The following is a 24416-nucleotide window of genomic DNA, read 5'->3' as shown; positions in this document are numbered from 1 at the left end:
AGTGACATAATGATTACAATCTCTATACATTTCGTCTGGAAATGGCGGTGGTTCAAACCCCGAAAAATCATGCCGCAGCAAAATTACTCAGCCTCGATAAATTAATGTTGTACTGTAATAGAGGTTTAGCAGCATCAGCGACTAGGCCATATTGCTTTGTATATACTGTCTGTAATTTGTGCTTGTTCTGTGGTCGATTTTCTGTTTGTTGGATGAAAAACTCGAGTTTAGTTTTCTGGGGGATAAACCATGCTACACTCGCCTGAGACCGACTCTATTAGCTACGTTGCGAAAAAGGCGTATAAAAATTCCTCACGTCATCGATGGGACTCGAACTGAGGCTTTTCCACCTGGTCGCAGAGTAGTACTCTATGCACCTGGTGTGTGGAGGATGGCGGTACTACCAATTGTGCCATCCACTAGGACCTCATTCTCGAGAATGAGCGTTTTATTCCAAGATAATTTTTTTTTGTTTTTATCTAACAAAACAGGCATAATTAATGACTTTAAAATAAGATGGAGAATCGGTAAGTTAAGTCAAAAAGTAAAAAATAAACCTTTAAAAGTAGCATTTGTTTATCACCATAAGCACCAAAAATATCTATACATTTATCAGCTTATAAATACAATGTTTGTCACTGCTGTATTGTCATCGGTACAGAACTGCGAAGACGAAATGCCCTTCCCAACATATCTTAGATATTATTAACTGGATTCAGATAGAACTGTGAAAACGAGATGCTCTTCCCAACATATCTTAGACATTATTAACTGGATTCAGATCTAGAGAATTAGGCAGCTGAGGTAGATGTTCAAATTATTATATTAGGACTAATGGTAATTTCTTACATATACCCGGATATACACTGTGATGCCACTTTATCAGGTACACCCTGCTGTGCACACAAATGGTTTGGCCCACAACGTTGGAAGTCACATGACCACAGTTGTGGATATAAATGCAGCTGAACAACCTTTCTAGTATCAGTTAAGCGTACAAATCACAGCAAAAAGTGGGGGAAATGAGTGATCTAACGGACTTCGATCGTGGCATGCTAGTAGGTGGAAGACATGCTGTACAAAGCATCTCTGAAACGAACGGCAGTTCTCCTGAACTTTTCACGCACCACAGTTTCAAGGGTGTATCGAGAATGGTGCAACGAACAGAAAACATCCTCTCAACGGCACTCCTATGGAAGAAAATCGCTTGTTGATCAGAGAGGTCAGAGGAGGATGGCTAGAATTGTACAAGCAAAGAGACGGGCCACAATGTTGCACATCACATCAGAATACAACCTTGGTGCACAGAACAAAATATCGAAACAGACTACGAGTCGCACTTTGTCGCGAATGGGCTAGAACAGCCGACGGCCACCAAGTGCATCCGTTCATGTTGACAGTTTATCCTCAGTCAGATGGTTACTTCCAGCAGGATAATGCGCCGGAGCAGAAAGCCCGAATCACTATGGAATGGTTCCAGGAATATGACAATGAATTTTCTTTGCTGCAGTGGCCCGCTCAGTCCATGGATCTCTATACTATTGAATATCTTTGGGATGAGCTGGAAAGGGCTGTTCGCTGCAGACTTACGAATCTCAAGGAACTGCATGACACACTCATGTCTGCATGGTACTCCATTCCTGCACAACGTTTTCCGCATCTTGTTCAATCCATGGCTAGACGAATTCAGGCTGTTTTTAAGGCTAAACATGATACTAGCTAGGTGTACCTAATAAAATGGCAGCACAATGTATATTAAGTCTGTAAATTGTGTGTTCTCTGGTCGATTTTCCTGTTTTGCTGGACGGAAAAAACCCAGTTACTGAGGAAAAAAACCTTGCTATCTATGCCAGAGACTGACCAACTCAGCCATGGAGTGAAAAAAGCCCATTAAAGTTCCTCTGTTCATCGACGGGATTCGAACCCGGGCCTTTACCACCCGTTCTGGGGAGGACAGTGACGATACTACTGTGCTACCGCACTGACTTAAGGAACATTCTCGAACCATTAAGATATAATTTTTTGACGGTGCAGTAACGGATTTCGCAAAGGATCATGGGATGGAGAGTCACGTGATTGGTGACGTTGTCACCTTAGGTGGGTAGGGTGGGTGGCAGACCACCCACTGTGAACTTCTGTTCAAAGAGTTTCGATGACTGCGCCCTCTGGATGGGGGGGAAAGAGGACCGCCCCTCCTGGTAAATTCAGTTCAAATGACCAGTACACCTACTGACTCGGGCTTAAAAATTTCTGTTAAGGAAGTGGAACTCTTGCTAAAGGAAGGAAGGAATGGCAAATCACCTGGACCTGGAGGAGTTTATATGGAAGTTCTGAAATACGGAGGAAGAGGAGTGGCTGTTCTGATACAAAAACTGTTAAATGGTATACTGAGAGTAGAAGGAATACAGAAAGAAATTACAACAGGATATATCACATCAATTTACAAGAAGGGCGATCGGAAAAGCCGTTCAAATTACAGAGGAATATGAGTCCTGAACCCGCTGTTAAATGTTCGTGGATCAGGAATCATTTAGAAGCCCGAATCAAGGTGTCAGAAGATCAAAGTGGTTTTTCAGCCGGGAGGTTATGTATAGTAAAAAAAAAGTAAAGTGCAGCCATTATCAACCCACTGCAGGATGGAAGCATCCTCAACAATTCATGCTGAGGGAAATGGACCATAATCTGCCACGCTGGTCCAGTGCGGGTTGGCAGATCGACCGTATTCAGCAGTTAGGGGCTTGAACCCCGGTCTCAACAGTACGACAGATCCTTGAAAAATGCCAATCGATAGGAAAAGAAATCTTTATGATTTTCATTGACCTTGAAAAGGCATATGGCAGTGTTCCAAGAAAACTCTTACGGGAAGCACTGAAAGAGGCAAATATTGATGGACAACTGATTAACATTATTAAGACAATTTACAGAAATAACAGATGCAGAATTAAATTTGGATCAGCTTTGTCACCTGAATTCCACCTTGCATGTTGTTGACATGCAAGGCTGTTGCATGTCAACAACACTTTTCAAAGTTTATATCGACATCTGCCTAAGATTCTTGTCAAAAAATGCAATAAAATGGGACTGTCGATTAATAAGAACACCTATATTCACAATTTACTTTTTGCAGACGATCAGATGGTGATAGTGCATGACTTAGAGGATGCTGATTATGCATGTCGTCAATTTTTTGAGGAATGTAAACAATGGGGTCAAAAAATCAATTTTAGCAAGACTGAAATGTTGTCTTCAGGATCAAGACACGTTCTAAACATTGCAGGTTTTAAAATCAAACAAGTCGATAAATTCAAATATTTGGGATCAATCTTACAAAGTAATGGATTTATCCCAAGCAGAGTTCAATAAGATATTGCAGATGGCAGAAAGGCTATCGGCATGTTAAATTCTGTTCTATGGAGCAGAAATATCCTAAATAAAACAAAAAAAAAAAACTTATATTTCAAACGATTGTACAAAGTCTTCTATTGTATGGAGCGGAAATCTGGACGTTGAATAGGCAAGTGGAAAACAAATTGCTCTCCACAGGAATGAATTTTTGGAGACGCTCAGCTAGAACTTCTAGAAGAGACAGAAAACGGAATGAAGACATAAGAGAGAAAAAGGAAGTGAAAAAGAATATTATTGACACTACCAAAGAAAAGCGTTTAGCATGGTATGGACATGTAAAACGGATGCAAGAAATCAGATATCCAAAGGCTATCCTGGAAGAAGGAGAAGAGGATGACCTAGGAGAACATGGATGGGTGGAGTATGGGAGTGCATGACATCCCGAGGCTTAACCGACCAAGACACCTTGAACTGCACTTTATGGCGGGTAAAAATTCCTACCAAAAAATAACTTGTAGGCTGAGGAAACCCATTGAAAATGGAAACACTCCTCTTAGAGAAGAAGAAGTTGTAGTAACCACTTCTCGTTTGCCCAGATATCGTCACCGATCTCCCCACACCGAGTGGAAAAGGCCCGAGTTCGAATCCCGTCGATGACGTGAGGAACTTTAAATGGCATTTTTCACTCCGTGGCTGAGTTAGTCGGTCTCAGGCGTAGATAGCAAGGTTTTATTCCAGGCAACTGGGGTTTTTCGTCCAGGAAAACACCCAAATCGATCAGACAACACACGCAATTTACAGATATAATACACACCGCATGGTAGATGAATTTAATTATTCGGATGGCCTTAAAAAAAATAATAATAGTAACCACTTCTCTAGCAGTATTCAGTTTTATTATTTATTTATTTTTTTTTTTGCAATACCGGTCATATCAGAGCCACCTATAGGTTGCATGTTCAAATTAAATGTGTATGTGTTGTAGGATTTGCTGCTGGTAATAAAGAGGTGAATTTATTTTCTTTGTTTCTTTTAATCATATGTTATCGGAATATAAATTAACGATAGCCAAATTTAAGGGTTTTAAGAAATTAAGAGTTCTAGGAAATGATTCATTACTGAATCAGAATTTTGCGGCTTGTGAGATGCATGCATAAACAAATCGCAGTTCATAGTTTTTTAGTTTTCTAAAGGATAAGATAAACGATCTAATTGATGCAGTATAATTTCCTCGAAATAATTTATAGATCAGTATAGACATGAACACTTGTTCGTTTGCTGTTTTAGTAGCGCCTTAATCAGACGATTCCAATAGTTCAGATTCTGTCGGTAACTAGTATACAGGTTCAGAGAAGAGTGACAAAATTAGTCAGAGCAAAAAAGGTTCTCTTAAACAAAAAATATATAAGTTCTGTAGTTTGCAACGCCTCAAAATTAAGTACCTGCGAAGGGACCCGATTGAAGCGTTTATAGCTTTAACTGGATACGAGTAAACTAAATGTTGATGGCATTCTTCTCTTTCATGGACGGCACTAGTAATGACATAAATTGAAAAAGATGTGAAAATTTGCTTTTAGCCAGAGAGTGATTGTTGAACAAGCTTCCACATGGCGTAGTGGTTAGTTTGAATAAATTTAAGGAATGGCTATTAAATAACAAGACTTGCAGTAAAATAAATATAATGAATGCTTACAAGTTATCCCCTTCAAAATGGGGGGCTCTACCGTGGGCAGGAGCAGCAGTGCATAGCACATGCTTCTTGATTAGACCGGGTTTGAGCCCGTGACCACCAAATACAGAGGATGCGGAAAGGTCAGGGAATGACAACCACATACCCCCGCAGCAATATGGCCTTAGTTACTAATGCTCCTAAAAACCAAATAACAAACAAACAAAAATCAAAATGGGGTTGCACATACTGTTCCATACATATCTCCCAAGCACAGAAACATTTCTGGAATTCACATCTAAGCCCTTTTAACCCTTTAGGCATATTTTTACGCCAACCGGGCTAACCGGGTGGCTAAAGTGCCTGCCTGGCAACCCAAAGGTCACGGGTTCGAATCCCACCTCGAGCTTGGATCAAAGTACTGCAAAAACCTTGGGAGGTGCATTATGGCCACAGAAGCTGATGCGCCAACAACTACCAAAATAAAAAAAAACATATTTCCATTTTTTTAAAAAAATTGGAAAAATTTTTCCAATTTTTTTGTATTGGGCTGAAAATGAGTTCCTTTAAGTACACTTTTGAGTTTAGGGAAGAGAAAAAAGTCACAAAGGGCTATTTCTGGTGTGCAGAGTACACATTTGCGTGCGCACATATACAGGGATTTTCTTTTTGGGCAGAAACTGGCAAACAGAGCAAGTTGTGTGCTGTCTCAATGGAGCATTCAAACATCCTTACACAATTCAGGTCACTTCAAATTTTTTTGTGCAGCCTTGTCAGAATTTCGATGTAGTATGTTTGTTTAACAGTCTGATTTGGTGGCGCATTCAGCCGTAATAATTCCTTTAATGTCGAAGAAAACAAGAAGCACGGTTTTCATTTTTTATTTTGATATTTTTGCTATTTTTAGTCTTGGGGATTGTTTTGTCTTCTAGTTTCTGGATTGTACTGGAACAGCCATCTTTCATCTCAAGTAATTACAGTACTAGAAAGTCTGGATTTTCAATATTTTTCAAAACACCTTCATAAACTTGGTGTCTTCTCATTCTTTGATCTTCATTCAAAATTTTTGGAACCATCTTGGCACACATTTTTCTCATGCCTAAATTTGTTTAACTGTTTCTTTGGCCTTATTGAGTTCTGATGCAACCATGCTAATGCTTAAACAACTATCACTTCTAATCAATGCCCTTACCCAGTCCACAGTTTCATCAATTTTCATGGATACCAAACGGCCTGGTCATTCATTGTCTTCCACATTTTCTCTTCCTTCTAAAAATCTTTTGCACCATTCAAACATGTGAGCTCCTCAGAGAATATTCCCCATAAACTTGATGTAGCAACTCATAACTGTTAATCTTTACAACATGCTACCCCTTTCAATGGAGTGTTGCAAGTAGCAGTGATTGACAGGCTTAGCTCCCTCTTATTTTTTGCTTTCCTTGCAGTGATGGACAGGCCTAGTCCACTCCTATTCTTTGCTTTCCTTGCAGTGATTGGAAGCTCTGATCTCTTCAGTATACTGTACCGTTTGAATTAGTGTTTATTCCCCCTTTGCCTGTTTTAAAATGGAGAACTGGTTTTCTGATTTTAAAACAGTGGGGGGGAATTCACTTAACACCAAGTAAAAAGCAACTAGTGGGAGGGGCAAGGCCTGTTCTTCACAGCCTTGGCAACAATCAATCGGAAGGGGTACCAGATTGTAAAGTTTAATCTTGTTTCTTCTGTATTTCCTTGATTTGTTTTGATTGTGCACTTATTAACTGTATATATGTCTAATTGTTTCTATTAATTATTGAGGATCTTTGAATAGCTTTAAGATTTGTGTCGTCCTTTATTTTATCTCTATGAAATCTACAAAACACTTGTAAGTTGATCTATTACACTCGAATTATTTTTCTATTATCTGATTTGTTATAAATATTTTATCCATATATGTTCTGTTTTTTCCTTCTAAATTCTAGATGCTCATTACTTAATTCTGTAATTTTATTTCATTTTTCTGATATTATTTTTGTCTAGAGTTTCAGTAATGTGCTTAATAAATTAATACACAGATCTTAGAGGTAAGTACTGAAATAATAAGCTTTTGCTGGAAGATAGGTTTTCTATATACGATATTGTTGATTCAGGCAAATTACTGATCATTAAATGTTTATATTGCTGTGTGTTGATATGTTTAGATATTTAAATTGTGGAGGTTTTTAATAAAAGATATTGGCAGTTCAGCAGATAAGTATTTCTTTTGATAATTTTTTGATTTATTTTTTTTTTTAAGTGTTTATCATTATGTGTTTATCACTACCAGGGTCTTGAGATGGATGATATCATTCTTCTCTTTCTTGGTGATTCCCTTCTACTTCTGTCTCTTGCTCTCTCTCTCTCAGGGTAATTTAGAAATTTTTTTTAGCTGGTGCAGCATAAGCCTCAGTCTTCCTTGCACCATATGGCTAATAATACTAATAATAATAATGTGCGACAGTATCAAAAGCTTTCATGACGCTCTCAAAGGAACTGGACATTTTTGTATCCAGTTCCTTTGTGACCACATCATAGTATCCAATCAAATTGGATGCTGTCTGAACTATAACTGAAATCTTGTCTAGGTGATCTTGCAGTGCTTCTTTAACCAGTGCCTCAATTAATTTCCCTGGAACAGAAGTTTAACTAACAGGTTTGAAATTACTCGTGTCACCCTTTGTGAATTGGGGACATATTTGCACAACTCCAGTTTATGGGTACCTCCCCTGAGCCCAAGGAAACTCTCATAATTATGGCTAAAGGTTTTCTTACTTCCTTTGCTGCCTCCTTTAATATACCATATTTCTTCGATTCTAAGACGCCATCGATTGTAAGACGCACCTTAATTTCAATACCATAATTTCCAAAAAAAAGCTTTGATTCTAAGGGAAAAAATAAAATAAAATAAAACACTAAAATAAATCTAATAAATATTTTTATTATAATTGAATTCAATTTACTAACAACAATAATACTGGTATTTATCAGTAGGTATGTTATTCATCAGTTCCTTCTGAATCTTCTGAGCTGTCGATATCTGCATATGAATCAATATCAGAGTCTACTTCACATTCAGGGTCAGATTCTTCTGAGCCATTGTTATCTTCTTTATCCCATAATATATCATCTTCTGAGCCATCGAGAGCGTTGGTGATGGAACATTTTTTAAATGAGTGCTTGACTATTCTTTCTCAGATCAGCTTCCAAGCCGTTGATACCCATTCTGCCAGTTTTGATGCCAGTGCTTTCTTAATTTTTCCGGAAGGTTGTCGGTCAACAGCCAGAATTCATATTCCTTTCTCAAGTAATCTTTAAATGGTTTGTTGACTGAAATGTCGAGTGGCTGCAGTTGGCTAGTCATGCCACCAGGAATCACGACCAAGTCAACACATTTTTGCACGATTTTATTTTTGACCCGTTCGGACAAATGTCCACGAAATGTATCAAGTACTAGCATGCTGGGTGGGTTACAAAGACTTCCACGACGTCTATTCCACAAAACATTTAGCCAGTCTTCCATAAGCTCTGCCGACATCCATTCATTTTTTTGTGCACTCACAATAACATCTTTGGGGAAAATTTCATTCTTTGGTATGGTTTTTCAATTTAAAATTAAATATGGTGGCAACTTTCGACCATCAGCAGTGATTTGCTACTTTTCATAGCCCATGTTTATAATCTTGATTTCTTTAGCACCTTTAGCGTTGATGGTATAATTTCGAGGCATATCGAAGAAGACCGGGGTTTCATCAGCATTTCCAATTTGACTAAACTCAGTTTTTTTTTCCTTAATTTCATCATCTCTCTCTGAAAGTTAATAAGCTTCTGTTGAAAGTATGCAGGAATTTTTTGACAGATAGATGTTCGGCGCCTTAATGATAATCCACTACAATGCATGAATCTGTCGCACCAGCCGCGACTATCTTTAAAAATTATTTTCTCTATTCCAAGGGACCTGGCAATTTCTCCGGCTTTCAATTGCATGGATTGTCGAGTGATGGGTAATCCTTTTGCGCGTGTCTCCGTTACAAAACGTATCACAGCTTCATCAACTTGTGGAAATCTTCCTTTCTTAGGCCCTGTAATGCACTTGGTTGTTGCCTTGCATGAAAATATGGAATTCCGATTATTTCTCCAATGACGAACATTTACTTCAGTAATGTCAAAATGTCAACCTGCAGCTCTATTTCCATGTTCTTTTGCATACACAATAACTTTTCGTTTCGGTGCAGCTTCGTAGTGCAATCTTTTTGACATTTTAATTTGCAATAAGGGATCAAAATTAACAAAATACAGTAACTCCACTTACGTATTTTCGAAGCTATAAACAAAACTTCCTAGTTTTCGCTGAGTGAGCTCCACTATAATGAAATAACAGTGGCTTCACATTTCGAAAGCACGTGAAATCACCGACGCCACTTTATTCTCCAATGGAATTGGAGAATGCGATAATGGTGAAACTTGGAGACGGGGTTTCCACGTAAAAACAAAATGTGTGGTGCTGTGCAAAGCACGGGAAAATTCGAAAAAAAAACTGCGATTGTAAGACGCTATCGATTCTAAGATGCACCCCGTTTTTAGAGATGTTTATAGGGGGAAAAAAATTCGTCTTAGAATCGAAAAAATACAGTAACTGGATAGATCCCATTCTCCCAGGTGCTTTTCCAATTCTGCATTCCGTATATCTGTGACACCACGTCTCTCTCTCATATCCCAACAGTATTCGCCTTTGATGTTTTGACCAGCACCTCAAATGCATCAAATTTATTTACTAAACTCCTAGCATGGGTGTACATGTAAGTATACATGCACCTGTTCTTACTCTTAGTTACCCTAACACAGCCCATGTATTTACTTGTTCCACAGTGACTCCCAGCAGTCCTAGAAATCCCTAGCACCTTGTTTTCCAGGCTGCTGGGCATTCTAATAGAAGCAGTGCAAGAATCACTTTCACCTCTGCCAAAGGCTACTGTTAATCTATTAGTCTGTGTTTTTACCCAAGCTAGCCATTTTCCAACCCACCTAACACTGCCCTCGATGGCATGAACAAATATTCTTGTGCCCTTTCTATTTAAGTGTATCCCATCCCTGTAGAAGCAGCCTCTCCTGTTAACAAGCACAGACCATGCTGAGAAAAATTCTACCCCTTGCACAATCTCTCCAGGGTCGAATTGATTGACAAGGCTCTCATCATATACTCCCTCCTATTGTGTCTGGGCAGAATTGCAGACACTTTCAAATTCATTCTGCCATAACTTGCAACTTTTTTTCAACATTGACCTGTACTTGTTAAGTAAGTCTGCAGATCTCTTACACTTAATATCATTATGGCAAACTTGTACAAAAATATCACCTTTTGTTCCCTTAAAAGATGATATCTGCTCTTCATTGTCATCAACTTTTGCCCTTGGCAGACAAGCTTATGCAGCATCAGCCAAAAAAAAAAAAAAAAAATTACAAAACAATCCCCTCTAAATATTTGTCCAGTTCCTCAAATTTATTTAACCTATCAACTTCCACAACGACAGATGGAAGTTTGTTCCAACAATTAACCACTCGCTGGCTAAAGGCAAATTTCTGCACATCTATTCTACCTCTGTCTTCCTCAATTTCAATTTATGCCCCCTTAGGTTCGTAATCTGAACAAGTGGAGGATTCCCATCAGAATTCAGCGTGCTCAACCCTCAAGGCCTTATACACCTCAATCAGATCACTTCGCAAGTGCATAGTCTCCAGCTGCTGCAATTTGTAGAACTTAAGCCTCTCCTGGTAAGAGGTCCCTTCATTCCCCTCACCAATCTTGTTGCCCTTCTCTGTACATGCTCATGCAAATCTACATCCTTCCTAAAATGAGGCCTCGAGACCTGCATGCAGTACTCAAGGCGTGGCCTGACCATTGCCTTATACAGAGGGACAATCACCTCCTTTTCCCTGCTAACAAAATTCCTATATATCATTGACAAAACCCCATGACCTGCCCTGGCAGCCTGTCTGCATTGCTCAGAAAACTTCATATCTGACTGCACAATTACTCCCAGATCTCTTTCATTTTCTACCACCTTAAGTGTAGTACCACACAGTTGGTACGTTTCTCTGGGGTTACTTCTACCCATATGCAGTACTTTGCATTTTTCAATGTTAAACTTCAGTTGTCACTTCTCAGCCCATCTGCTCAAATTTTCTAGATCCTGTTGCAGTAACACACTGCCATTACTGTCATTAAAAACCCTGCCATCCTTTGTATCATCTGCAAACTTCGATACTAAGCCTGATATACCTTCATCAATATCATTGATAAATATACAAAACAACAGTGGACCCAACACCGAACTCTGTGTGACTCCACTAATAACATTAGTCCACGAAGAGCAGCACCCATTGATTACCACCCTCTGTCTTCTCCCACTCAACCATCCTTTTATCCATTGTAGCAACTTACCCTTAATACCATTCTGCTCCAATTTGTACAGTAGTCTTCCATACGCAACAGTGTCAAAAGCTTTCCTGAAATCCAAGTATATGTATATGATATCAAAATTATTTTTTGCATCCAGTTCCTTTGTAACCACATCATTGTTAATTAAATTGTGTTTAAACAGAAATCACGTCCCAAACTAGAGCAACAAGCACAAAGAAGTGGAAGTATTTTCTGTTTCCATAATAATTGTGTCACTGACAATAATTACCTCCTGTTGGACCAGTGCATTCTGCCCTGAAGATTGCCTCTGTGTTGCCTGATATACAAGAGTCAGCTCTGGCATTGAGTTGGGCAGCTGAGAGCTTGAGGGGCTCCCCCATTTTAATTCCTTCGAGGGCATCATCTACCTTACACATCCTCCTTGACTAGATCATGTCCTGTTTCAAAAAGGTCTGCAAACATTTCACATTTTGCACATTTTTTTAGATTGTGATGCGTTGGAGAATGGCCCCCTTAGGTTCTCCCTCAAGCAGCAACACTTCCTCTTCTTTGTGCTTGTTGCTTTGCTGCTCTAGATTGGGATGTGATTTCTGTTTAAATACAATTTAATTAACGATGAAAATTAATAAGATTAATAAATTTAATTGATAATTGCAATAATATACTGAGCTAACAGATTCCTATTTCAGTTCTACCTATTACGCTGTTTAGTTTTATGTTATACCTTATGTTATGAAGTTTGAGATATACGTTACGCTATTCCGTGTCAATTAATATACTACAACAACTATTTAGTATTCTACTAATACTAAATAGTAACTTTCAAAATCTCTATCTAAATTAAAAATAATCTAAGGAGCGTGACTAGGACTATAAAGCTGCTTCTAGAAAATAAATTAATATGACAATGAAGTCAATAAAATGGCAAAAATTTATCAAAACTTAGCGTTTGCTGGAGCTGCAAGGTATTTTTCAACATGTGGATAACCTTGTGTTAAAAGGTTCTAGGGTATCTGTGAATAGTGGGAAGACGACTGACAAATAGATGGCCAGTGACAACTCAGATGATAATGTGGATGACTCATGTAAGGAAAAATCACCAGAAATGAAAAAAGTGCTTGAAAACATTAATGAAGTGATGACATGATTTAAAGATCAGTGATTAGTGAACATTTTCATTTATTACATCTGACCCCTATTAAGAATTATGTACTGAAAAAATTGCCATCATCAGTTCTGTCAAACTAAATGACTATTTCAGAACAGAGGCATAAAATGTAAGTCCATAACAGCATTGTATATTTGTAGAATGTAAGGGAATGAGATGGCCTCCATAGCAGAGTGGTCAGGAGCAGGAGTGCTGTAGCACATGCTCTTTGAGTAGACCGGAGTTCAAGCCCCTGACTGCTAAATACGGTCAATCTGCCAACCCACACTGGACCAGCATGGCAGATTATGTTCCATTTCCCTCAACATGAATCATTGAGGAGGCTTCCATACTGCAGTGGGTTGATAATAGCTGCAGCTTATCTTACTTAAAGGAATGATATAATTGTTAATACTTTGTCTTTTGATCTGTTTACTCATAAAACATTACTAAATAAAGTACTTATTTACTAAGTAAAATGTATTTGTGTTAAAAAAAAACTGGGAAAAAATGGTAAAATATTTTGGGTATAACGTGCTTTGCTTATAACGTGGGTATTTTATTTTATTTTATTTTTTATTTCGAATGCATTTCTAGTCAGGATCCTTGGATTTGACTTGCTAATAGCACCTGGCCTTGAGACTGACCAACTCAAGATACTGAGGAGGAACTTCACAACTACTGACAGCTGGTCTCAAATCCCCACACTCCACTCAATACAGCTTAGTGCTCTTGCTAACTAGGCTTCCGGGGCCCTATACGGGTATTAAAGTTGTCACCTGACACCTGCATTATAGAGCACTGTAGTTTCAATCTGGTGGATTCTCGTTCCTGGCTTATACCTCCCCCTCTCATCCTGTTCTAAAATTGTATCCTCAAAATATAAGGATTGCTGAGTCTTGCCATCATTCCTTCATTACATAAAAGGCAGCACTTTTTGAAATTGAATATAAGAAATATAGACAAGTTCACTGAAAAAATAGATAAGTTTGGATTAATATCTAGATATTTTCTCCTCATCCATTATATTGTATTAGTTATAGATTTCTTTTCTTTCAGAGATTGTACTGATTATTAGATAGTTGTTGACTCTATTATAAAATATGAAATACAAAACTGTAATGTTTTAGAAATCTAGATGCTGTTGTTGAATAAATTGAATCTCTTTTGAAAATATATTTTGCTAAATACATTTTCATTTGTTTTTTGAATAGCTCCATCATGTTTCTCTACAATCTTACCCTACAGAGATCTACAGGAATTACTCATGCTGTGCATGGTAATTTTTCTGGAACCAAACAGCAGGAAATTGCAGTTTCACGAGGTAAAATTCTTGAACTGTTACGACCAGATGCCAATACTGGAAAGGTTCATACTCTACTTACAATAGAGATCTTTGGTGTAATTCGTTCCATGATGGGTTTCAGATTAACTGGAGGATCAAAAGGTATCTTGTAATGAAATTTTAGCAGCATTCTTGAATGATAGAAAACTATGAAAAGTATTGAAAACTAGTTTCATTTTTGTTTTTGTATTTACACTGTGGACACTATTGTCCCACCAGTGATGGTAATAGAGCTTGGGCATTTATTCATGAACCAACCTAAAGTTACTGATATAATTTTTAATCAAATAATATCACCAAGAAGGTAAATTCATTAAGAACTAAAAGGCATTGTCATGATTTTAGAGTTAATTAGCTCCACAAAAGTAGGTGGTAGATGACTTTTATCAACCGGTGAAATACCATCACTTTGCTTATTGGGGGCTTGAAGTGGTGAAACCCATGTTTAGTCTCTAGAGCAAAGTTTCCGACATCCCCCCCCCCCGCACTTCTCCTTCAACCCATGCACGGTACTAAGTACTATAGGTTCTGATACCTTTCGTGTTTGGGGTTTTCATAAAAAAAAAAAAAAAATCAGACAGTAGGTAGCCTGAATTTGCAATCTTGCATCGTACAATGAAATGTTTTGAATTTAAACAAGCTGCCATACATATATGAAGAAGAAAACTTCTAACTGAAAATGCTAGAATTTAAGCTTGAATATGATCCCTTAAGGATGTAAAGTTTCAAAGATAAGAGCTGCAGTTTGATGGTGTTGTTTTCTTTTGTTTATACAGAGTTTCCTTGAAAGCGACATCATTATTTATTGAGGAAATGGTTCATTAAAATACAAGAAGAAAAGTCTACACTCAGTTTGAAGTAGCAGCAACAGGTTTTGAATTAGAGCATTAAACAGATTACTGACATCATTTCTGCTTCTAGCATTTTGAAATCATCACATAGTAGTGTATGTTAATCAAATTGTTGCACAAAATGTTATGTAAATTGTCGTACTGTATTTTTTTATAAAATGCATGATGGAAATATAATGCTACAACAAACGGATTGTTGCTGTGGTATGGTAACTTCATTATGTGTATGGTGAATAGAAAAGCATTAATGTTAGCAGAATAGCAGAAGATTCCTTCCCATACCTAATACACAAAGTGTATTGGGTGTGGGAAGGAAATGCTAGAGCTGCAGCCACCAAATACTAGCGTCGTTTTCCAACAAGGCAACACTAATTGGCATGTGTTTGTTAATATCCACTGTAATTTGAGGGTATGTGGTACAGTGAAAAGGTATCACGACTCAATCATATTCTACGCAAGCAGAGGAAGAGGTGCTGGATATCACAGCGACAGACGTCTCCACCAGCACATGAAGAGTTTCTGTAAGAAACTCTTCATGCAAGGCGCCTCCGTAGCCAGGTGGGAAGGAGCAGCAGTGCGTAGCACACCCTTCTTGATTAGACCGGGGTTCGAGCCTGTCACCACCAAATACGGAACATGCGGAAAGGTCAGGGAATGACCACCGCACCGGAGCAATATGGCCTTAGTTGCTAATGCTCCTAAAAAACCAAATAACAACAACTCTTCATGCATACCATGTGCAGAAAGTTCAGGCATTACAATCAGGAGATTCACAAAACTTGCTCACACATGTGAGCAAGTTTTTGTTTATGGATACTTAATCATATCAGTAACAGCCCTGACTTTGTTGTCAGTATCCTGTGGACAGACGAGGCAACATTTACATGACATGGGACATTCAACATGCAGTCTCCATACATGGTCAGTGGAAAATCCTCAAACTATTTAGTAATCCTGTATCCAAGTGGAGTTTAGTATCGACACGTGGGCCATCATCGTAGGAGATAACTTTATTCATCACAAGTTCCCTGCTGCCTAAATGCTGATCATTACTTACAGTTTTTGCAAAGAACATTGCCAACACTTTTGGAAGATATTTCTTTTTAAATGTACATGCCAATATGTGGTTTCAGCACGATGGAGTGCCTTCACATTTTGGATGGCAAGTAAGAACATTCTTAAATGATCGTTGCCAGAATCACTGGATTGGCCATGAAGGTCCATTTTCTTTGCCGCCATGCTCTCCTGACCTTAACCATTTGGACCCTTATGTATGCAGTCACGTGGAATAAATTGTTTATGCCACAGAGGTTAACAACCGAGATGACTTGTTAAATCACATCCATGAAGCTGCTGCTGCTATTAAAAACAACACAGTGCTACTTGCATGTGAATGAGTTCCTTCTTGTGCTGTGTTGAAGCCTGCTACGTGGCACTCAATTCAAACAACTTTTCTGATATTTCTTTTGAACATGCTTCAATTTGATCGCAGTGCTAATAAAATTCATTTATTCCTACTATACAGCATTACTGAGTTTCTGAGTGCTCTTCAATTCATAGCTAAATTTTAAGCAGCAAACATTTATTGTTCTGGATTTATTGATAACCAGGTGGAGCACAAGTAACGTTATTCGGATACTTAGTAATACAGTCCATTCTGGTTATTTGGGACACATCGGGACTAGTGCATTTTGGCCCGATTAAGCGGCTGCCCCAATTATCCAAAGTTTCACGTAAATAGTTAAAAATACAATGTCCCCCCCCCCTTTACAATTGGTTCATTGTACAATCAAATGATTTTACGATCCATCACCATCGTAACGTGATTTGATAGGTAGCATAGTAAAGTACCGTTCACTATACGATGTGCAGTAAGCGCCGGTCATTGTGATCACGTTTGTGAATTGAATTTTAATTCTATTAAACAGTGATTCTAATTAGCGAAAATAGGAGGAATATTATCCACAGGCTATAAAAGCAAAGATATATTAAGCACAAATTTACCCTTTATTACCTTATCAATTAAAAAATTAAATGATACGTGAAAATCGGAAGAATATACGTGATAATCGGAATAATTAATACGTACTGTAATAAGTACATATGAACTAGTTGACATTTGTGGGTGGGGGTAAAATTTAAAACAGTAAAAAGATAAGCAATCAATAACAAAGAACACGGCACACACAAATTGCAAGTAACACGATACGCGCAAGTGAGAACGGAGTAACAAGTTACAAAGCTTTAAAAATAGGAATGAAGGGAAGATCTGAAAATTAATTTTTTTATATGATTGAAGATTTCATGGAAGTGTAAACACATTTCACCATAATAACTCACAGAATTCCAGCTGTCGGTATTATCGCAAATTCAGTAAGATCGAGTTTGGCTGTCCGTTTATGTTAGATTTCACTAACAGAAAAACCCAATAAACATGTGACTGCTAATTGTTTTTATTGTTTTATGGTTGTGACCTCCAGAATTTTGACCGAACCACATGATATCGTAGGGTAGTCTCCAGTGCTGTGGTCTCCTGCCCCGATTAAATGGCATGCTGTCCCAATTAAGCAAAGTAAACCCTGGCTATTTTCTTGATCGGTTTCTGTTTTTTAAGATTTGCCCCAAATAAACGGCTGCTCCGATTAACCGGTGGCCCAAATAACCGGAATCCACTGTAATTAAAATTAAAACATTTTTACATAAATAAATTATTTCTAATTAAAGTAACCTTTTTCATAATGATTAATTTTCATAAATTTACTATTATATGCAAAATGCTAGAAGTGGAAATGGTGTCACTAATCTGTTTAACTCAAAAAACCCATTGCTCCTACTTCAAACTGAATGTAGGCTTTTCTTTTTGTATTTTAATGAGCCATTCTCTCTAAATAAATATTAACATCGATTTCAAGGACACCCTGTATATGTATAAAGTTTGTCAATGTATATGCAAGAAAAAAGAATAGAAACAGAAGGGGAAGCATGGTTGTGGTTTATTAGATATTGCACTTTAACACTTTTATTTCCAAGTTTGCACTGTGGCAGGCTCTGTGGATTGAATTCCTTGTAGAATTTTTAAAAATTTATAAAAGTAAAATTTTTTGCCTAAATGCTTTTAAATATTCTTTTTGTCTCAATATGAGCAATCTGCTCATATTGAGCAGATTGGACAATATTGAAATTACTATGAAAAATAGAAAATTTTAAGAAACTCATTAAAAAATTTGTAAAAAAACTTGTGGTTATTATTATTTTTTTAATGCAGTAATAGCCTAAATATTTATATATTTATCATTAAATTCAGTTTTCCCAATTTCTAAAAATGAATTACAGAGAATTTTACCTTTTTAAAAGATATTTTTGGGCTTCTATCTTTTAAAACTATTCTGTTGTTAGTTGGAAACAGAAATAAGAGATGACACCATATACTGGAAGATTTTAAAACAATTTGTATGTTAACAGACACATTTAAATTATATGTGAAATGACCTGAAATGTAAATTATGAAAATTTTCCCCAGAGCCCATACACACAAAACGTTCATTTACGTATGAGGGCTGTTCAATAAAAAATGATCACAATTTTTTTTCACAATATATCTTTATCAATCATTCATATTTTGATGGTCCTTTTCAAGGTAGTCGCCATTTGATGAAATGCACTTACTCTGTTTCCCATTCTTCATAAAGATGGTGGAAGCTATTTTTTGATGTGTTTGAGAATTGCTTTCGATGTCTTTACAACTTCTTCAAATGACTGGAAACATTTTCCTCGCAGCTCCTTCATTAACTTTGGAAATAATAAAATTGCAGGGTGGATGAGGAACACATTTGACATTAATGTGGCTAAGTACTCAATGACAGTATGAGCAATGTGAGGTTTCACATTGTTGTGATGCAGCATCTACCCTTCTGCATGCAGTTGTGGTCATTTATGACAAATGTGATCCCACAAAGTGTGTAGTACAGTTCTGTAGTATGGTCCCATAACAGTTGTATGACATGGCACAACACACTGGTAAGCCATTACTTGAATGTGAAAAAAAAAGAGATGACCATAACCTTTTCTGCAGAAGCCACAACTTTTGCTTTTTTTGGTGTTGGCAATGATGTAGACTTCCAAACAGAGCTTTGTTGCTTACTCTATGGGTCGAAATGATGATGCCATGTCTCATCCACTGTTATCACCTTGTGCAGAACCTCACTGTCTTCAGTAATTATTTGTTGCAACTCCTGACAAACCTCCATGTGAACTTGTTCTTGCTCAGGCGTGAGTAGTCTTGGAACCCAGTGTGCACAAACATATGTCATATGCAAATGGTCATGGAGAATATCGTGTGTGGGTCCTGCTGATATTTTCAACATCTCTGCTAGTTGCCTTACTGTTATATGACGATCTTCCCTCATGATTACAGAAGCAGTGTTTATGGTTTCTGTGACGACAGCAGTGGTTGGAGCTCCGGGACTGCCAATTTTTGTATTATGTAGACAAAACTGAATAGGCATAAATGTGACTGATGGCCAAGGTTACATGGTGCATACTAGTCGGCTGCACAATTGCTATGTGATGCAGCTTGGTTTGGTCTTAAATTTTGCAGTTCAGCTAGAAATAGCAAGCAGTACAGATGTTTGTGAAAAATTATGATCATTCTTTGTTGAACAGCCTTCCTACATAGTCCTGAACAGGTTAAGAAGTGACAGCACAACTAGCAAAGCATGCATTTTCATCGTCAACTTTAACAAAGTTTCAAGTTGGATGGGTTACTCTGATGAGCATTGCACATGGAGATAAATATACATTTTAAACAATTTTTACATACATTAAAGCTGTTTGTATCATAAAATACATAGTCTGCCATATACAGCATAAAAAATATTGAAAAATTGTGATAGTAGCAGCATGTGTATACAAGTTCTGAGACTTTAATTTTTACAAAAGAAGTGATGGAGGTAGAAGACCAGATAGGGGTGGGATTGCAGTCTTTTTGGTTCAAGTTTGTGCTCAGTCAAATCAATAAATGAGCAGTGTATGTTGAATTTCATGTATGTCTTATAATTCTGTTGCAGTTGTAATTAAAGCAGAACAGTGTGCATACATCAAATTTTATATAAAGAATGGGAAAAAATGGAACAGAAATTCTCCAAATGCTAAGTACTGCATTTGGCAATGCTTATTTATCAGTCGATGAGTTCCAAAATGTTCGAGAATATTTGAAGATGTGCAATGTTCAGGTTGACCTTCAACTTCAAGCAGTGATAAAATTATTGCTGAAGTGCATGAAAAAATTAAAATCAGTGATTAACCATCTGAGAAATGCCTGATGGGCTGGGACTTTTTTTTGGATCATGGCAAGCGATTTTTCTTGTAAACATAATTGGTGTCAACAAAATTTGTTGACACTGATTATGTCATCATTGAAGGTTGTTGATGACCAAAAGGTTTGCCATTGAGAATTGTGAAAAGCTGAAAGAAGGATGGAAATGAATTTTAATTTCATCATTTGTATTGTTTCAGACTGAAAGGCTTATTAAGAAGGTTCTGATTCGATTTGAATTAAAAAATATTTTTGAATGAAATAAAAAATAAAGGAAGTTGACCTTGTGCCCATGTGATTTTTGTCTTCTTACCTAAATTCAAATTGAAGCTGAAAGGATGAAAATTTGATGACATTCAAACCATACAACAGAATGTGACAGCAGAGCTCAACTGGCTCATAGTTGAAGACTTACTGCAATGCTTCTAGATGTTGCAGGAACATTGGGGCACGTGCATATTATAAGGGGGAACCTACTTTGAAGGGGACTGCTTATAAAAATGTTATGTACCCAAAGTTTTTTTTTTTTAATAGTTTAAAAACTTTTTGATCAGACCTTATATGTTTGACTAATAGAAAATGTACAGATCTACATTTTGATCAAATATATGCATATTTAAAGTAATGATAAATCATTAAATGAAATTGAGTATTCTAATTCATTAAATGAAATTGAGTACAGGCAGTTCTCGCTTTACGAGTTCTCGGGTTTACGAGTTTTTTTCCAAAAGTATCAAGTATCAACAAAATCGAAAATGTGAACATTAATTGCAAAAAATGAATGTTAAACATTCATAAATACCGCATTCCAAACCAAGTGCGTAGCTATACAATACAATACAGATTAATATCACTTTACGATATTAATCAGTTCCAGAGACACCATCGTATCGCTAAAATATCAAAAAAACACATTGTTTTTTGGTAATTTGTTTCAAGATCTCGGAAGTTGAAATTTTCGCTGTATAACTAAGCTATTTATTTCTCTAAAATGTCATTTTTAAGGTCACAAGTGCGACCTTAAGGCCATATAAAAGGTCGTGAGCGTGGTTTGTAAATTGTATTAGTTACCAATTCAAATCATTAAAATGCACCACACTTTCATTGTTATCATATGTTCCGTTATAAGAATTAATTTTAAATGCCTTTGTGATATTTTTCTAAAGCACATTTCTGGAGGTCACGACCATAAAACAATATACACTTTCCTGTTTATTGGGCTTTTCTGTTAGTGCAATCAATTATAAACAGGTAGTAAACTCGATGTTATTGCATCTGTGAAAATACCGATAGCTAGAATTGTGTGGTTTTTTACGTTATTATGGTGAAATGTGTTTTCCCTTTACTGAAATCTTCAGTTGTATAAAAAAACATAAATAAATTTTCAGAACCTTCTCTTCATTCCTTTTTTTTTTAAGCTTCGCAAACTTGTTACTCCACGCGAATTGTGTTAGTTGCAATTTGTGTGGGCGGTTAAAAAATGCATATGCATACAATCGTGAAATTTATAATTAAAAGAGAAGATTATCTTGGAAACAAACATCTCTTGAAACATGAAGAAGATGACTCCTTGTGCAACAAACCAACGAGTGCCGAGCTAATAATGAGAGATCAACAAGTGTGCATTTAGTCAATGATGATGACGAAGAATAAACATTCTTTAACATTTGTAAGTCGTAAATAATTTCTCTATTAATATAATTTGCTTGATTTTACAGACTACATTTTCATTTCTTTGGATAAATCAATCATTGTTTAAACATAAACTAATTAGCTAACTAATTTCATTGTTGAGAATGTAACCCCTATTTTTAACATTAGGTCTGTGGGAAATAAATTCCTGCTTTACAAGTTTTCACTTTACGAGCGCGTGCTAGGAATGAATTAACTCGTAAAGTTGAGAACTACCTGTATTCTAATTCATTAAATAAAATTAAGTGCTATAATTTGTTATATAAACAAATATACAACTGTTGTTTTGATTGGATAAGTACAATTATAAGTACAGGTACTCCCCGACTTACGTAATACTCAACTTACATAAATTCGACTTTATGCAAGTTTTTGCCAGTGCAAACTTAAAAAAATCGTTGAAACTTGTCTCGCATCCCATAGGAATAAATGGATGTACAGTCGATTCCGGTTATTTGGGACACATCGGGACTAGTGCATTTTGGCCCAATTAAGCGGCTGCCCCAATTATCCGAAGTTTCACGTAAATAGTTAAAAATACAATGTACTCCCCCCCCCCCCCCCCTTTACAATTGGTTCACTGTTCAATCAAATCACGTTACGATGGAGTCACCATTGTAAAGTACCGTTCACTGTACGGTGTGTAATAAGCGCCGGTCATTGTGATCACGTTTGTGAATTGAATTTTAATTCTATTAAACAGCGATTCTAATTAGCGAAAATGGGAGGAATATTATCCATAGGCTATAAAAGTAAAGATATATTAAGTACAGATTTATCCTGTATTACCTTACCAATTAAAAAATTAAATGATACGTGAAATTCGGAAGAATATACGTGATAATCGGAATAATTAATACGTACTGTAATACGTACATACTAACTAAACTAGTTGACATTTCTGTTCAATGTCATTTGTGGGTGGGGGTTAATATTTAAAACAGTAAAAAGATAAGCAATCAATAACAAAGAACACCACACACACACACAAATTGCAAGTAACACGATACGCGCAAGTGAGAACGGAGTAACAAAGTACAAAGCTTTAAAAATAGGAATGAAGAGAAGAGCCTGAAAATAATTTTTTTTTTTTATTGAAGATTCCATAGAAGTGTAAACACATTTCACCATAATAACCCACAGAATTCCAGCTGTCGGTATTATCGCAAATTCAATAAGATCGAGTTTACTATCAGTTTATGATAGATTTCACTAACACAAAAGCCCAATAAACAGGTGACTGCTAATTGTTTTTATTGTTTTATGGTTGTGACCTCCAGAAATTCGACCGAACTATGTGGTACGGTTGGGGACAATCGTAGAGTAATCTTCAGTGCTGTGGTCTTCTGGCCTGATTAAACGGCATTTTGTCCCAATTAAGCAAAGTAAATCCTGGCTATTTTCTCGATTGGGTTCTGTTTTTTAAGATTTGCCCCAAATAAACGGCTGCCCTGATTAACTGGAATCCACTGTATTGTGAAAATATTGCAATGTGAACCCAATAACACGTTTTTTTTGGTAATTCGTTCCAAAACCTCAGAAATTGAAATTTTCGCTATATAACTAAGCTATTTATCTCTCTAAAAGGTAATTTTTATAATGGAAATTGCACTACCCTTTCATCGTTATCATATGTTCCATTATAAGAATCAATATTGAACGCCTTTGTTGATATTTTTCTAAAGCACATTTCTTGAGGTCACGACCATAAAACAATAAAAACAATTTGCAATTTCGAGTTTATTGGGCTTTCTGTTAGTGCATCTAATTATAAACAGGTAGTAAACTGGATCTTATTGCATTTGCGATAATCCCGATAACTGGAAGTGTGTGGGTTTTTACGTTATTATGGTGAAATGTGTTTTTCCTTCACTGAAATCTTCAATCATATAAAAAACATAAATAAATTTTCAGAATCTTTTCTTCATTCCTATTTACTTATTATAATAATTAAGGGAAAGCGAGCAACAGAAAATACAAGTGGTGGCAGTGCTATGAAACGAAACAAAACTGATTTAGAAATGAAGATGAAAATTATTAAGTATGAAGCAGGACAAAATTTGTCGTCTATTGCACGGGAATTACCGGTAGGTCTCGCTGCTTCAACAGTGAATGCTATTTTAAAGGACAGTGTTAATGGATCAACACATTTAAGATCACTAAACAGTGTTCAGGTGCTATATTGAAGATGGAAAAGCTATTAATAATATGGATTGAAAATCAGATACAGAAGTGATTGCCCATTAGTGTAATGGCCATTCAAGCAAAAGCAAAAAGTATTTATGAAGATATTAAGGATAAGTACGGTGAACCCCAAGCCAAGTTTGTGGCAAGCAACGGGTGGTTTAATAGCCTCAAGCATCGTGCTGGTTTCCACAATGTTTAAGTATGCAGGTTCTGGCAACGACGCTCTAAAGGTAAAACTTGCTGACATTATGCCTGTTATTATTAATTTTTGTAATTGCACACTTTTGTAATGTTTCATACATATGAGATAAAAAAAAAAATTGAATAAAAAATTCTATTTACATGTTTGTCGAACATTTCTTTTTTATTCAATCAAATTCAGCAAGCATAGTTGCGAGTGCTGCATAAGCATTTTATGTAAATTCCGACT

General features: G+C 36.6%; 1 protein-coding gene across 1 annotated transcript in view; it reads left to right on the top strand.

Moving 5' to 3' along the window:
• Positions 1–4307: 4307 nt before the first annotated feature.
• The window catches only part of Sf3b3 (splicing factor 3b subunit 3), a 245622-nt gene continuing 225513 nt past the window's right edge, over positions 4308–24416 (top strand). The window contains exons 1-2 of the mRNA XM_090376877.1: positions 4308–4353; positions 13812–14044. Coding sequence (XP_090233003.1) covers positions 13819–14044 — 226 coding nt within the window. The 5' untranslated portion in view covers positions 4308–4353; positions 13812–13818. The remainder of the gene's footprint in view (positions 4354–13811; positions 14045–24416) is intronic.

Source organism: Mastigoproctus giganteus, chromosome 7 (assembly GCF_048544385.1).
Source record: "Mastigoproctus giganteus isolate SK-2022 chromosome 7, ASM4854438v1, whole genome shotgun sequence".
Lineage (NCBI taxonomy): Eukaryota > Metazoa > Arthropoda > Arachnida > Uropygi > Thelyphonidae > Mastigoproctus > Mastigoproctus giganteus.
Note: the sequence above shows the minus strand (reverse complement) of the source record. Positions and strands in the feature narration are given on the sequence as shown.